Below are 14,767 nucleotides of genomic sequence, written 5' to 3' on the forward strand. Positions count from 1 at the left end.
CTCCTGAGTAGCTGGGACTACAGGCGCCCGCCACCGCGCCCGGCTAATGTTTTTTGTATTTTTAGTAGAGACGAGGTTTCACCGTGGTCTCGATCTCCTGACCTTGTGATCCGCCCGCCTCGGCCTCCCAAAGTGCTGGGATTACAGGCGTGAGCCACCGCGCCCGGCCCTACTTTAGCTCTTTATAATGAGCCTTAAAATGTTCAAATCTCTCCAATTAAAAAACTCAAAACAATCTCGCCCACTCCTCCAAAAAAATCTATTTTCCTGTTAAAGCCACAAATATCTTCCCATCCTCTTTACCAACAAAGTTCTTCAAAGAATGGTTTACATTCACAACACTCAAATTCCATTACTTCTGAATTTACAACAATCTAGTTTCTGCCCCATCACAATGGGTACTAAAAAAGCTTCTGCAAAAGTAAAAATTCTCACATTCCCAATGTAATGCTCTCTCCATTCCTCATCCTACTTAAATGCTCTGCAGCATGTGATACTCTTGATTTCCTTCCAAAAAAAATCTATCTTCATGGGCTTCTATTACACTATTTTCCCTTTTTCTCTACCTTTGATTACCTCTTCTTTTAACTATTTTTTTCTACTTTTACTGAGGAGGTTTGTCCTTGAGCTTTACTCTTCCTGCTCTGCAGATTTTCCTGGGTGTTTTTGTTTATTCTTATGGCTTCAAGTAGCTTCTACATACTGTTAGTTCCTAATTTGTAACTCCTGTTACACTCTGGTAGTTCTAGAAACCTATTTCTAGCTTTATATTTCCACTTAGGTATTCTGTAACATCTCAAACATGTGCAAAATGAGTTGTCTCCTGTTTTCAATCCAACTATTAGATAATCTCCCAGTAGCTCATTCATTTTAACAAAGTCTATCAATTCTGCCACAAAAATGCCTTATATATCCACATCCTTTCTATAGTTGCTGTATTACTTTTGGTCCTAATAATTCATTTCCTAGACTATAGCATTCAGTGTCCTTACTTGATCCTAACTACATCAGAGTATCATCTTAATCCATCCTCTATATGGTAAGCAGCAATTTTTTCCCTATTATAAAATCTGGGGCCAGGGGTGGTGGCTCATGCCTGTAATCCCAGAACCTTGGGAGGCCAAGGTAGGTGGATCACTCGAGGCCAGGAGTTCAAGACCAGCCTGGCCAACATGGCGAAACCCTATCTCTACAAAAAATACAAAAATTAGCCATATATGGTGGTGCATGCCTGTAATCCCAAATACTTGGGTGGCTGAGGAATGAGAATCACTTGAACCCAGGAGGCAGGGGTTGCAGGGAGCAGACGTTGTGCTACTACACTCCAGCCTCCACAACAGGGCGAGACTCTGTGTCAAAAAATAAATAAATAAAATAAAATTGAATAAAATCTGATTATGCTTCATATATGACGCTCCTTGTTGTACACAAATAAAAGTATACAAATTTGTATACGATTTGTTGTATACAAACTAAAAGCACTGGTATATTCTAGGTAACTCATGACCTATAGCTATCATTCTGCTATTCTCCAAGAATCTTGAAAATGTATTTCCAAAAAAGAGTAGACATAAATATTTCATACTTGGGATATTTGTTTATTCTTCCTGGAATGCCCTCCGATGTGGCCTTAGATATTTTCTCCATTGATCTCCATTCCCTTCCCCACAATGAAGAGATATCACTTTAGGTAAAGACAAAATGGAATATTCAAACACAGAATAGGGAGATTGAGGCAAGCGGATCATCTGAGGTCAAGAGTTCGAGACCAGCCTAACCAACGTGGTGAAACCCTGTCTCTACTAAAAAGACAAAAAATTAGCTGGGTGTGGTGGTACATGCCTGCAATCGCAGCTACTCTGGAGGCTGAGATAGGAGAATTGCTTGAACCTGGGAGACAGAGGTTGCAGTGAGCCAAGATCGCACCATTGCACCTACCCTGGGCAACAAGAATGAAACTCTGTCTCAAAAAAAACTACAGAAAAATTAGCTGGCCATGGTGGCGCATGCCTGTAATCCCAGCTACTCAGGAGGCTGAGGCAGGAGAGTTGTTTGAACCCGGGAGGCGGAGGTTGCAGTGAGCCAAGATTGTGCCACTGCACTCCCACCTGCAAGACAGAGCCAGACTCCATCTCAAAAAATAAATTTAAAAAAACCACAAACACACACACACAAATAGTAGGGAGCTTTTAAACTGAAAGCTGCAAAGAAGGATCAAAACGTCTCCCTCTTCCTCCTAATCTATGTTGCAGTAAAACAGCTTGGAAATGTATTCTGCTAGGGAGATACTTCTGCCCTTGGGTGGCCAAATGGAAACCAGAGCACATTCTAGAGGGAAGAAGAATGGACAAGGAATATTCATATCTGCCTTTAACCTAGGCCTAAATACATTAATTAGTGTCTCAAGGTTTAGTTATGCTCTAGGCTAAACTAGTATCAGAAGTACCCTTCGTGCCACACATCCCCTTCGACCCACCAGAACCAAGTTGAGATACAAAACTTTCCCTTCTGATAAGATATTAAGTCAAACAAACCTAAAAATATAAAAATTTAACCAGTTTTAGATGAATAGGAACTACCCTTAGGCAAGAATTCCTAGCCCAAGTTTCCTTAAGTGTAAACTATTTTATCTATCTATAACTTCATTTCTTTACCTATAGAATCTCTAAGTAAGTTATCTTTCCCTTATTCTTTCCTACTTTTCTAATCCAGATAGGTGTCATGGAAGTTAAAGCAGCATTTCCCAGATCTGCTCAGAACTTGGTAGTATGGGCTCCGGCAGTAATAGGATTGTGTGTGTGTGTGTGTGCGCGCGCGCGTGCGCGTGTATGTGTGTAAAATGTATGTATATTATATACATAAATGTGTATATAATTTATATATATAACATATGTAGTGTGTGTGTATATATATCATACCAATGTATATAATTTACATGAAAGTAAATTGGATGTGAACTGTATACATAATTTTCTTTCTTTTAAATGTAATGAATGCCTACAGGTTTAAAGCAGATAATTTCTAATGATGTGCCTCAGTGATTATTCGTAACCTGGAATTTACTAGTTATGATTGTTGGCATTTCCCAGATATTTAACATTTAAGATGACCATAGCATTTTCTATACGTATAGTTTTAGAAGTCAATTTCTCAATAACAGTTGTTTACTTGTTAATTTCTTACCTGAGGGAGGCAGAATTTGGAAAGGTGAAATGTTTTTCACGATCTGTAAATGTTCTAATTCTTGATAATTAAATGCTAATTGGTGGTGATTTGGTGGCATTACATGTGAAGGTGTGGTCTGATGAACAAGGGTAGTATTGGCAGAGGTTTTGTCTTGCACAGAATATTCTATCTGTTAAAACAAAATCAAAGTTATCACTTAGTTTTATCCATACAAGAAATATACCAAAGAGAACAGAAACACAAGAGGCAAGAATATAATTTAATGTTACCTTTTTAAAATACCTTATTATTTAAGTCACAAATCTATAATGTATAGTTATCCCTATCTTGCAAATGAGGAAACTGGAGTTTAAAAGGATTAAATAACTTGGTCATTATATGGCTTACAAGAGGTAGAGTAAGTCAGAGACTATGATCTTAGTTATGAGTATACATGTATATTATCAAACAACGCTATTCATTTTTTAAAGCTTTCCTGTAATTACTAAAAAACAAAACAAAACAAACCCCTGAGCTTTTATAGCAAATCTAGTGACCAATTCACTTACTTTAGCTATTTTTCCTTACTGTATTACAGACATAAGGGGAGAAATTTAAAATTACATTATGGTCAACCCACAAGACTATCAATAAATTATAATTCAATATTCAGGTAACTATCAAGTAAAAGCTGTAGTGTAATAATGGTTAACATTTATTTAATGTTTACTCTGTGTGAGGTACCAGGGTAAGTCCTTTATATGGTTTTTCCTTAATTCTCACAATAATCCTATGAGTTAGGTATAATTTTTATCTCTACTTACATTTTCTAGAAATAATAGAAGCAGTTTACCTAAAATCTCACACCTATTCTGCGGCAAGCGAAGCTACAGTGTAGCAAAGCCCAGTAACCTTATCTAACTAAGTTCTGAGTAGTAGATGGCACAGAGATAAATAAGACAGTCTTTCTCCTTTGTCTAACAAGGCATTGGGGTGAGTGAGTAGGTAGGCAAGTGTAAAAGTAACACCTATGCAAATATGAATAAAATAAATACCATAGGAATGTTTATCACAACAATATAGACCCAGGCCAAAGCTTACAGCCTAATGCTCACGTTAAAATCAGCCAAAGAAAAAAATCACTTTCTGAACTACACAAATATATACATTCATACATGAACCTATGGATTAATATATACTATCTTTTACCATAAATAGACATTTTTTTTCGCAGTGAGTGAAAGTGAAAAAATTTTGACCAAAAATAGACCATTAAAAAGGTGGCATTCACCCGGCGCGGTGGCTCACGCCTGTAATCCCGCGCGCGCGTGCGCGTGTATGTGTGTAAAATGTATGTATATTATATACATAAATGTGTATATAATTTATATATATAACATATGTAGTGTGTGTGTATATATATCATACCAATGTATATAATTTACATGAAAGTAAATTGGATGTGAACTGTATACATAATTTTCTTTCTTTTAAATGTAATGAATGCCTACAGGTTTAAAGCAGATAATTTCTAATGATGTGCCTCAGTGATTATTCGTAACCTGGAATTTACTAGTTATGATTGTTGGCATTTCCCAGATATTTAACATTTAAGATGACCATAGCATTTTCTATACGTATAGTTTTAGAAGTCAATTTCTCAATAACAGTTGTTTACTTGTTAATTTCTTACCTGAGGGAGGCAGAATTTGGAAAGGTGAAATGTTTTCACGATCTGTAAATGTTCTAATTCTTGATAATTAAATGCTAATTGGTGGTGATTTGGTGGCATTACATGTGAAGGTGTGGTCTGATGAACAAGGGTAGTATTGGCAGAGGTTTTGTCTTGCACAGAATATTCTATCTGTTAAAACAAAATCAAAGTTATCACTTAGTTTTATCCATACAAGAAATATACCAAAGAGAACAGAAACACAAGAGGCAAGAATATAATTTAATGTTACCTTTTAAAATACCTTATTATTTAAGTCACAAATCTATAATGTATAGTTATCCCTATCTTGCAAATGAGGAAACTGGAGTTTAAAAGGATTAAATAACTTGGTCATTATATGGCTTACAAGAGGTAGAGTAAGTCAGAGACTATGATCTTAGTTATGAGTATACATGTATATTATCAAACAACGCTATTCATTTTTTAAAGCTTTCCTGTAATTACTAAAAAACAAAACAAAACAAACCCCTGAGCTTTTATAGCAAATCTAGTGACCAATTCACTTACTTTAGCTATTTTCCTTACTGTATTACAGACATAAGGGGAGAAATTTAAAATTACATTATGGTCAACCCACAAGACTATCAATAAATTATAATTCAATATTCAGGTAACTATCAAGTAAAAGCTGTAGTGTAATAATGGTTAACATTTATTTAATGTTTACTCTGTGTGAGGTACCAGGGTAAGTCCTTTATATGGTTTTCCTTAATTCTCACAATAATCCTATGAGTTAGGTATAATTTTATCTCTACTTACATTTTCTAGAAATAATAGAAGCAGTTTACCTAAAATCTCACACCTATTCTGCGGCAAGCGAAGCTACAGTGTAGCAAAGCCCAGTAACCTTATCTAACTAAGTTCTGAGTAGTAGATGGCACAGAGATAAATAAGACAGTCTTTCTCCTTTGTCTAACAAGGCATTGGGGTGAGTGAGTAGGTAGGCAAGTGTAAAAGTAACACCTATGCAAATATGAATAAAATAAATACCATAGGAATGTTTATCACAACAATATAGACCCAGGCCAAAGCTTACAGCCTAATGCTCACGTTAAAATCAGCCAAAGAAAAAAATCACTTTCTGAACTACACAAATATATACATTCATACATGAACCTATGGATTAATATATACTATCTTTTACCATAAATAGACATTTTTTTTCGCAGTGAGTGAAAGTGAAAAAATTTTGACCAAAATAGACCATTAAAAGGTGGCATTCACCCGGCGCGGTGGCTCACGCCTGTAATCCCAGCACTTTGGGAGGCCAAGGCGGGCAGATCACGAGGTCAGGATATCAAGACCATCCTGGCTAACATGGCGAAACCCCGTCTCCACTAAAAACACAAAAAATTAGCCGGGCGTGGTGGCGGGTGCCTGTAGTCCCAGCTACTCAGGAGGCTGAGGTGGGAGAATGGCGTGAACCCAGGAGGGTGGAGCTTGCAGTGAGCCACGATCATGCCACTGCACTCCAGCCTGGGTGAACAGAGCAAAGACTCCGTCTCAAAAAAAAAAAAAAGAAAAAAAAAGGTGGCATTCTACATGCTACATATTGAGATAAAAATGCTTCCAAAGTTCCTTCATAACTTGACATAATTTTTTTATTCCACTAATACACCTTTGGCAAGATAGATCATCTATAACTTCTTCCTACTCAAAAGGAATGGGAAGGCCAGGCATGGTGGCTCAAGTCTGTAATACCAGCACTTCGGGAGGCTGAGGTGAGTGGGTCACCTGAAGTCTGGAGTTTGAGACCAGCTTGGCCAACATGACAAAACCCCGTTTCTACTAAAAATACAAAAATTAGCCGGGTGTGTTGGTGTGTACCTGTGGTCTCAGCTACTCCGGAGACTGAGGCATGAAAATTGCTTGAACCCGAAAGGCGGAGACTGCAGTGAGCCAAGATTGTGCCACTGCACTGCAGCCTGGGTGATGGAGTGAGACTCTGTCTCAACAACAAGAACAAACAAACAAGTATGTATATGTGTGTGTGTGTGTGTATATTTTCTCTTATGTGTCCAAAGCCCCGTTTTATACAAGTCATCTAATAAATATCCTCAGTTTCCATATTTCTCTGAATATGCTTGCTGTGTTTTTTTTTTTTTTGCCTCTCTTCATGCTATTACTTATTTTAAAAAATAAGCTTCTAATCTGTATGTAAACCATTTCTTCCCATGTTCTTTAAAACACATTTTAAGCATTACCTGTGTGACGCCTATTCTTCCTTCAGGCAGTATACATTCATTCTTCATTTTCTAAAAATAATCATATAGATTATACCATTAACCATATTATCTCTTAACTATGTGATTATATTCCTCTTTCACAAATTACAGCTCTTTTAAGACAATATTATTTGTCATTGTGTTCCCCTAACCTAGTTAGATGTTGTTACATAAATAATTCTATGTTTGGAAGGGGTACAAAAGGAAAAAAATGTACATGAGGATGATAACTTGAGCTAGTAAAAAAATCACTTCTGTTCTTTTCAAAGCACATCAACTACTAGTCAAACATAGATGTGTCAAAATGGATAACTGGCAATTATAAGCTTTATCTGTAGAAACCTTAATTACCATTCTACCATCTTTTGAGAAATTTCACTTCACTGTACGCACAGTTCTGTACACTCATTCAGGATGCCAAGGCCATCCCTCTGTATTCAGACTCTCAGGGATAAGCTGAAGCTTCTAGAATTTGTTCTACTTATCCATGTGGCTTATATAAGTTATATCTTATTGAAAAATGAAGCCAAAGAGTTTTCTATTCGGTCTTCTTCAGGAAGAAATCACTGAACATTTAGTTGATAGGCTAAAAACAGTGACAACTTTCTTCATGTAAATAACATTGAAAACAATTTTAAAGAAAGCTACTACTATACCTATGAGTTATAACATACATACTTTTAAAATTTAGAGATACGAATAAAGAATTAACTTACTTTTACATTCTCTTTAGAAGGAGAATCATTTGGTTTTACTTCTGTAAACTTAGGGAACATTTCTGCAAATGTATACACATAAATATTTTAATATTTATTAGCTTAAAAAATAACAAGCTATAATTTTTCCACATTAGAAACACAGTGAGGGCCGGGCACGGTGGCTCACGCCTGTAATCCCAACACTTTGGGAGGCCAAGGTGCGTGGATCACAAGGTCAGGAGATGGAGACCATCCTGGCTAACATGGTGAAACCCCATCTCTACTAAAAATATAAAAAATTAGCCGGGCGTGGTGGCACATGCCTGTAGTCCCAGCTACTCAGGAGGCTGAGGCAGGAGAATCACTTGAACCTGGGAAGCGGAGGTTGCAGTGAGCCGAGATCACACCACTGCACTCCAGGCTGGGCGAGAGAGCGAGACTCTGTCTCAAAAAAAGAAAGAACTACAGTGGTGATTTCAACAAAATGCCTTTATTACCAACTTCTCATATGAAGAAATCCTTATAGTCACAGGTTTTCACCCTCTTTGAATCAGCTAAAATTTCTAAAGGGATACCTGCTTTTAAGATATTTTATTTTCCTATAGTGGAATAAATTTCAGTTTACATTATGCTCAGGCAAAAAAGCACAGTATGTTACTTAACAGTAAAGAGCTTGAATAACTGAGAGTTTAAAAAGGAATTTGTTGCAACAGAGATAAGGTTTCAAACAAGCAGCATCCATTATGCTAAAATCATCTTTTATCAAGTAGCCATAAATATAGCCCTAAGAGGCTTAATTTTTAAAAAATCAAGAATTTACTATAAGAGAAGGGGATGTCATTTATCTGAGAGGATACAGTCTTTTATTAAAAGTAAAGCTATTTTAGTTCTGTGGAAAGGTCTGCTGTGCTTGGTAAACTCTATAATAAAGATTCTATCTGATTACTTCTAAGCTATTTGGCAGCCTCAGCTATACAGCAAGAAATGGGTTTTATATTGTCTCCTCTGCCTTTAGAAATACTGTACAGCTGACACTGGCAGTAGAAGCGGACATAAACAGGGTGCTAGTGGGTTTCTCTTTCTTTATCCTACAATTGTTTCTGATGCTATCCTCCCCAGTCATAATCCTGGGTCAGTAAGGTAAAGCACCAAACTGGTAGTAACTGCCTTGATCAGTCTCTCTAAGCCAGCTTTCATGACCACCTGAGTGTTATTTGTTTCATGCTCCAGGACACCAAGGCTGGTCAACACCAAACATTATTCAAACTTAAAACATTCTAATTTTAATAATTACCTTCTGCCTTCTGAAAAGCCATCAGTTTCCACTGGATGTGTTACTGTTCTTTCCTCTCCTAAAATGTTTGATGCTGGACATTGTTAAAATTGCTCAATGCCACTCAATGACATCCTTTAATTTAAATAATTCAAGTATTTAAAATGATATGAATCATCTTAATGTCACTCAGCTAAGTATTATTTAAGTGTTGCAGGCTAGGCGTAGGGGTAAGAGAAGGAGACAGACTGAGAAGATTGAGAATATACATCCAGATAGCTTTCGCATTTAAAGGACAAATTAGGCAGGGCGTGGTGGCTCATGCCTGTAATCCCAGCACTTAGGGAGGCCGAGGCAGTTAGATCACTTGAGGTGAGGAGTTCAAGACCAGCCTGGCCAACAAGTTGAAACCCCATCGCTAGTAAAAATACAAAAATTAGCCAGGTGTGGTGGCATGTGCCTGTAGTCCCAGCTATTTGGGAGGCTGAGGCAGGAGAATTGCTTGAACCCAAAAGGCAGTTGCAGTGAGCCAAAATTGCATCACTGCACTCTAGCCTGGGTGACAGAGCCAGACCCTGTCTAAAACTAATCATAATCATAAAGGAGAAATTATGGTTTCAGCTTTGAACAAAAAAACAAAACCAAAAAGACTTCACTAATATGATCATATATGTATATCTACACATCAAAATTATTCACCTAAAACAACATCATCCTACAATATAAACTCTTTAGTACAAACATGACATACCAGATTGGTGTTCTACTAAAAAAAAGAAATTCAAGGGCATCACCTTAGTTTTCTAGTATATAAAACTGAGCTCAAAATTATTATAAAACTTAGCACCTCAAGGTCGGCGCAATGGTTGACGCCTGTAATCCCAGCACTATGGGAGGCCGAGGTAGGTGGATCACTTGAGGTCAGGAGTTTGAAATCCCAAAAACTTAGCACCTCAAAATCTAAAGATACTAGCAAAAGGCATCAAGGAATTTTAGTTAAAAAAATAAAAACACCTACTATATATGGCTCATAAAAGTCTCAGCATTTTGCTTCTCATTCTAATCGTACATAATTGACTTTTTAAGAGCATAATAAACTAAAACTACATATATATGCTTATTCATGAGCTCCTGGCCTTTGAAATTAAAAGACAGGCCGGGCGCGGTGGCTCAAGCCTGTAATCCCAGCGCTTTGGGAGGCCGAGACGGGCGGATCACGAGGTCAGAAGATCGAGACCATCCTGGCTAACATGGTGAAACCCCGTCTCTACTAAAAAATACAAAAAACTAGCCGGGTGAGGTGGCGGGCGCCTGTAGTCCCAGCTACCCGGGAGGCTGAGGCAGGAGAATGGCGTAAACCCGGGAGGCGGAGCTTGCAGTGAGCTGAGATCCGGCCACTGCACTCCAGCCCGGGCGACAGAGCGAGACTCCGTCTCAAAAAAAAAAAAAAAAAAAAAAAAAAAAAAAAAAAAAGAAATTAAAAGACAAATGTACATATTTTCACTACCAAACTTACAACCATATTTCAATTAGTGAAGAAGCTCTATCAGTGCTAGCAAACATCAATTAAAATTGATAACAAGGCCGGGGGTGGTAGCTCACACCTGTAATCCCAGCACTTTGGGAAGCCAAGGCAGGCTGATTACCTGAGGTCTGGAGTTTGAGACCAGCCTGGCCAACCTGGTGAAACCCCCTCTCTACCAAAAATATAAAAATTAGCTGGGCATGGTGGTGCAAACCTGTAATCCCAGCTACTCGGGAGGCTGAGGCACAAGAATTGCTTGAAGCTGGGAGGCAGAGGTTTCAGTGAACCAAGATCATGCCACTGCACTCCAGCCTGGGCGACAGAGCAAGACGCCATCTCAAAAAAATAAAAATAAAAAATAAAATTGGTAACAATAATGACAACATACACATTGTCAACTAATTTCTCTAGGGAAGGATGACAACAAGGATGACAACCTACCTTAAGAGGATCAAAATGGATAATATGTGTACTACTAAACAAATGCATATTGTGGCATATATTCTAATTATAAATGTTGTAATTTCACATCTGCCCCAAAAACTCAATATAAAACTTTGTTTCCAAAGTTTTCATTTTAAACTGTCAAAAAAAAAAAAATTAACCATAGGCCAGGCACGGTGGCGCACACCTGTGATTCCAGCACTTTCGGAGGCCGAGGTGGGTGGATCACGAGGTCAGGAGTTCCAGACCAGCCTGTCAACATGGTGAAACCTCATCTCTACTAAAAATACAAAAATTAGCTAGGCGTGGTGGCAGGTGCCTATAATCCCAGCTACTTGGGATGGTGAGGCGGAAGAATTGCCTGAGGCCGGGAGGCGGAGGTTGCAGTGAGTGGAGGTTGTGCCATTGCACTCCAGCCTGGGCGAAAGAGCGAGACTCTGTCTCAAAACAAAAAACAAAAAATCAAACAAAAAAAAACATAGAACTAAAAAAAATCTGCAATCATAGAGATTAAAGAGTTTACTAGCTATCACCAATCAAAGCACTGAGATAGATGTTCCAGAGATACTAAATATTATTAGCAAGCCAATTTGAACTAAAAAACCTGAAAAGTTGAATAGGAACATAATACGATTTAAAAAACAAAAAACAAAACAAAACAAAACAAAAAAAACAAGGCCCGGCACAGTGGCTCACACCTGTAATCCTAGCACTTTGGGAGGCCAAGGCAGGCTGAGGCGGGTGGATCATGAGGTCAGGAGTTCGAGATCAGCCTGGCCAATATGGTGAAACCCCATCTCTACTAAAAAATACCAAAAAAAAATTAGCTGGGGGTGGTGGCATGCACCTGTAGCTCCAGCTACTCAGGACGCTGAGGCAGGAGAATTGCTTGAACCCAGGAGGTAGAGGTTGCAGTGAGCTGATCATGCCACTGCGCTCCAGCCTAGGCAACAGAGTGAGATTCCGTCTCAAAAAAAAAAAAAACAAGAACAACAACAACATACACACAACAGAATATGATGCCATATATAGCAGAAATAATTACCAAAGACTTTTAAATTAGGAAAAGAAATCAAACTTTTGTGATAGAGGACAGATTATAGAAAAGTGATTGGTAGGCCAGGCGTGGTGGCTCATGCCTGTAATCCCAGCGCTTTGGGAGGCCAAGGCAGGCAGATCACTTGAAGCCAGGAGTTCAAGACCAGCCTGGCCAACATGGTGAAACCCAGTCTCCACTAAAATACAAAATTAGCCAGGCTTGGTGGTGCACGTCTGCTGTATGCCCCAGCCTACTTGGAAGGCTGAGGCCTGAGAATTGCTTAGACCTAGGAAGGTTCAGAGGATTGCAGTTAGCTGGGATGAGCCACTGGCCCTCCTCAGCCTCTGGCACTGTGAGACTCTGTCTCAATAAAAAAAAAAAAAAAAGAAATTTAGTAAAATCTAAACTAATTTAATAAACTCTGTCATTTACCTTTAGCTTTCTAGTCTGAATGGCAGAAGAATAGTTTACAGGCTTTCTTTGTATGTTTCTTCCTGCACTTACTAATCAATCCTCCTCTACAAGTTAAAATCTAGGCTTGAACAAAGTTTGTCAGTTTTCAAACTTGCATGAAAAAAATCTATCCTTGTCTATCTATTAGAAGACCCGGTTGTAGTACTAACATTACAAATTTATTATTCTGTTTGATGTCTACTCTCTATAACTAGAGACGCTTGTATTTAAAAAAAGAAACAGAATTGTTCATTAAAGCAATAAATTTCTCTGAACATTACACTAAATCCAATAAAATGCAGAGTCCAAAGGATGAAGTGACAAATTACTTTAAGTCTTAAACATCTAAAGAAAAACAATGAATTGATGTCATGACCATTTAGTTTCTTTGTGTTTAACTGTGCAAAAATTGAAATTAAATACACTGAAAAAATTCTATTTCACACTAATCAAGTATCTGGGCTTATATTTAGACAGTTCCTGGAGTTATTCCCTATAAGGAAGGTTTTTATTAAAAGCACTCCTATTGATGAGCTGTTCCTTTCGATTTTTTTTTTTCTCAGTATCATTACTAGTCACAGGATTAAAGCTATTAGTTGGCCGGGCGCAGTGGCTCAAGCCTGTAATCCCAGCACTTTGGGAGGCCGAGACGGGCGGATCACGAGGTCCGGAGATCGAGACCATCCTGGCTAACACGGTGAAACCCCGTCTCTACCAAAAAATACAAAAAACTAGCTGGGCGACGTGGCGGGCGCGTGTAGTCCCAGCTGCTCGGGAGGCTGAGGCAGGAGAACGGCGTAAACCTGGGAGTCAGAGCTTATAGTGAGCTGAGATCCGGCCACTGCACTCCAGCCTGAGCGACAGAGCAAGACTCTGTCTCAAAAAAAAAAAAAAAAAAAAGCTGTTAGTTATATTCCTCCCTATAAATCACTCAAGGTAACCCAAGATTATTGAGCATTAGAAAACTCTCAATAGCTTATGCGTGCATACGAGCACAGCCTAGTCAACATAAGATACGTGCATTAGAACTGATTTCATTTTCAAGGCTTGGCTACATCTTTGATTTGATATTTAATGATTTTAGTTATGAAAGATCATTTTAAAAGATTTTATATTTATACTGATGTTTAATAAATGTTCTTGACTTATCTGCATATGCTGAAACCAGTTAAAAAGATAAATAAAATAAAATCACATTAAAATTTGCAATGACATACTGCTTCCAGTCCACAGAGCTCTCATTTTCATTTTTCAAGGATTTGGGATTTCATTATGACTATCTTGAAACTGATTTAATATCTTGTTTAAAATGAGAATTAAGTGAATTTGGTAGATTTTTAAATAAAACTTTCCTTGTAAATCAATGCTCCACCATGTGATCAATCCTACTTAACAAAGCAGAATTAAGTTAGTGAGGGTGATCTGGTTGCAACACCTGTCACCCTATTGGTCAAAGCGTTGATTCAGCTGATCTGGATGGCCAGGAAGGTATCTCCTTCCTCCCTCACCACTCCATGTACATCCCTCCCGAAGCTGTGCACTTGGTCGAAGAGGACCTTCTCTGATAGAGGAGGACTGTTCATTGGTCAAGGGTATACGAGTAGCTGTGCTCCCCTACTAGACCCTCCAAACAAGCTCTCAAAGCAGAACTAAGTCTGTATTTTCTAAAGTGCATACACTGAAGTTTGGGAATGATGAAAGATAACCATTTAAGTAATGTGGAATAATAAATAGCTTCAATACTACTTACAACACTCAAAGATTTTTCAGATATTAAACCTTAAAACATTTGCCCCACCTAAACAGCATAACGGTATTGTAGTAAAGAGAGACCAACTCATAATACAGTATAACTAGAAGAAGTCAATAATATTTAAAACTTTAGGTCGGGTGCGATGGCTCACGCCTGTAATCCCAGCACTTTGGGAGGCCAAGGCGGGCGGATCACGAGGTCAGGGGATAGAGACCATCCTGGCTAACAAGGTGAAACCCCGTCTCTACTGAAAATACAAAAAATTAGCCAGGCATGGTGGCAGATGCCTGTAGTCCCAGCTACTCCGGAGGCTGAGGCAGGAGAATGGCGTAAATTCGGGAGGCGGAGCTAAGCAGTGAGCTGAGATCCGGCCACTGCACTCCAGTCTGGGCGACAGAGCCAGACTCCGTCTCAAAATAAATAAATAAATAAATAAATAAATAAATAAATAAATAAA

The 14,767-nt window shown here is 38.3% G+C and overlaps 1 protein-coding gene across 1 annotated transcript in view; it reads right to left on the bottom strand.

Moving 5' to 3' along the window:
- The window catches only part of BRDT (bromodomain testis associated), a 66,055-nt gene that overhangs the window by 21,875 nt on the left and 29,413 nt on the right, over nt 1-14,767 (bottom strand). The window contains exons 13-15 of the mRNA XM_017855799.1: nt 7,842-7,903; nt 7,105-7,155; nt 3,184-3,355 (exon numbers count right to left, since the gene is read on the bottom strand). Coding sequence (XP_017711288.1) covers nt 3,184-3,355; nt 7,105-7,155; nt 7,842-7,903 — 285 coding nt within the window. The remainder of the gene's footprint in view (nt 1-3,183; nt 3,356-7,104; nt 7,156-7,841; nt 7,904-14,767) is intronic.

The sequence above is a fragment of the Rhinopithecus bieti genome, unplaced genomic scaffold (assembly GCF_001698545.2).
Source record: "Rhinopithecus bieti isolate Rb0 unplaced genomic scaffold, ASM169854v2 scaffold_41619, whole genome shotgun sequence".
Taxonomy (NCBI): domain Eukaryota; kingdom Metazoa; phylum Chordata; class Mammalia; order Primates; family Cercopithecidae; genus Rhinopithecus; species Rhinopithecus bieti.